The sequence below is a fragment of the Onychomys torridus genome, chromosome 1 (assembly GCF_903995425.1).
Source record: "Onychomys torridus chromosome 1, mOncTor1.1, whole genome shotgun sequence".
In the NCBI taxonomy this organism is placed as follows: Eukaryota; Metazoa; Chordata; class Mammalia; order Rodentia; family Cricetidae; genus Onychomys; species Onychomys torridus.
In genome coordinates, this window is record NC_050443.1 from 166628367 (window position 1) to 166630246 (window position 1880).

Sequence of the window (1880 nt, forward strand, 5' to 3'; positions counted from 1 at the left end):
GTATTTTATAAATGTCCAAGTTTGATGAAGATGCTTTACATGCAGTAAATATTTCTAACTTTCTGTGAGGATTTGGAAATGTACCAGGTGATAAATGACTAATTAGTCATTGTATCTGCGCCAAGAAGAAGGCTTTTCTGACTGATCTTTGGAACTAAACAAATATTTTTAAAACAGGAAGAGCATTATCAGTCAGAATGCATCGAAGCCACAGTGTCTGAGCTGTAATGAGGTCCTCTGTTCATATTTGGACCACCAGTAGCGGCATATATTTCCTATTTAATTGTCTCTCCATAAGTCTCCATGTTGTCAGAAAACACCCAATTAGATTTCCACAACCACCTCGTCTCCAGCCAGAAGCTTCAATCAGTTGTTTTCAGTGGCTAGCTCACCCTAGGGACTTACAGAATGTGAAACTTAGAAAAGGGAAAGGATGTTGGGGAAGCTAATCATCTCTTTTTTCTTACAGAAACAAGGACAGAATGTCCATGAACAACATCTTCTCAGGGTCCAAGCCATCTGGCCCTCGATTTACTGGGGGTGGATTTCCCCTCAACCAGACATCCAAGGTGAAGTTGTAACAGGAAGCTGCTGGCTGGGTCAAACTCGGCAGCTCAGGAACATTGTGGCAGCATTACCTGTAAATCCCTCAGATCATAGATATCTAGAACAGCTGGTGCTCAGCTCCCCAGAATGGGACAGAATGGACAACGATCAGTGTCTTGTATATAAGAGTGATGATGTCATACCTGAAGCACACCGACAGCAGGAAGCTGTAACTGAAGCTCTTTAATTAGGCTGACCCTTTGTTGCAATCCCATTGACTGACTTGAAATGCAGGTTTAGAAATTTGAGGTGGATGAAACTTTGGGTATTAATTTCTCCATTATAGATATTTGAGCACTTGAAGATTTTTGTATGTAAAAATATTTTATATGTAAAAAATGCAATGCATGCCCTCATATCTTATTAGTGAAAATCTATTTTAATCATTCCTCATTAACAAGTCATTGAATGAGATGAGAAAACAGGACATACTACTGGGATTTCAAAAGTATGTATTGAGAGTGATTTCCATGTGGAATGTCATTTCAGGCCTGGGGTAGGAAAATCTATTCTGACGAGAAATGCCAATAAATACTTCATCATAAAAAAAAAAAAACCCAAAAACCTTTGTAGAGATTTTGATCTTTGCTTTGGTAGAGCATGTCATAAAAGTTTAAAATGACTGAGAGAAATGTTTAACATAAGGATTTGAGCCAAGGGATACAAGACTGTGAAGTGAAAGAAAGGACTGGCTGCTGTGCTTTGGAGGCCTTGTACTTGACAGTGGAGCTGTTTAGCAGAAGCATCTGTTTGGCTCTCAGTCTGCCAGACAGCAGTTTGAGCCACTAAATCCATTGTGATTTCTTTTTTGTTGTAGCCAAAGTTATGTGGGCATTAATTCACAGTTACCCTGTTAAATGCCCAATCAGTAATACTGTGGCCATCTCTCCTATAATAACTTGATTTCTGCAATTTTTTACATTATCAAGGAGCAAGTATCTCAGCAATGAACAAGAACACCATTGTGGGATATTTGTACACTCTGTGAAGATGTATTGCTGTGATTGGTGCAATAAAGAGCTGAATGGCCAATAGTTAGGCAGAAGAGGATAGGCAAAGAGAGAGAGGAAGCCAGAGTGATGAAGCTAGGTTCGAGAGATGCCAACGGGATGTGGAAAAGTCAGACAGAGGAAAGGCTCTGTTGAGCCATGTGATAGAATGTAGATTAATATAAACAGGTTAATTAAATTATAAGAGCTAGTCAGAAAAAGCCTAAGCCAAGGCCAAGATTTTGTAATCAATAATAAGTCTATGTGTCATTATTTGTGATCTGG

The 1880-nt window shown here is 39.0% G+C and overlaps 1 protein-coding gene across 1 annotated transcript in view; it reads left to right on the forward strand.

Annotated features, from left to right (window-relative positions):
• Window positions 1-1150, forward strand: part of Cfap58 (cilia and flagella associated protein 58) — a 101064-nt gene extending 99914 nt beyond the window's left edge. Inside the window, exon 18 of the mRNA XM_036176953.1 lies at window positions 470-1150. Within this exon, the coding sequence (XP_036032846.1) occupies window positions 470-581 (112 nt within the window). The 3' untranslated portion in view covers window positions 582-1150. The remainder of the gene's footprint in view (window positions 1-469) is intronic.
• The last annotated feature ends 730 nt before the right edge of the window (window positions 1151-1880 follow it).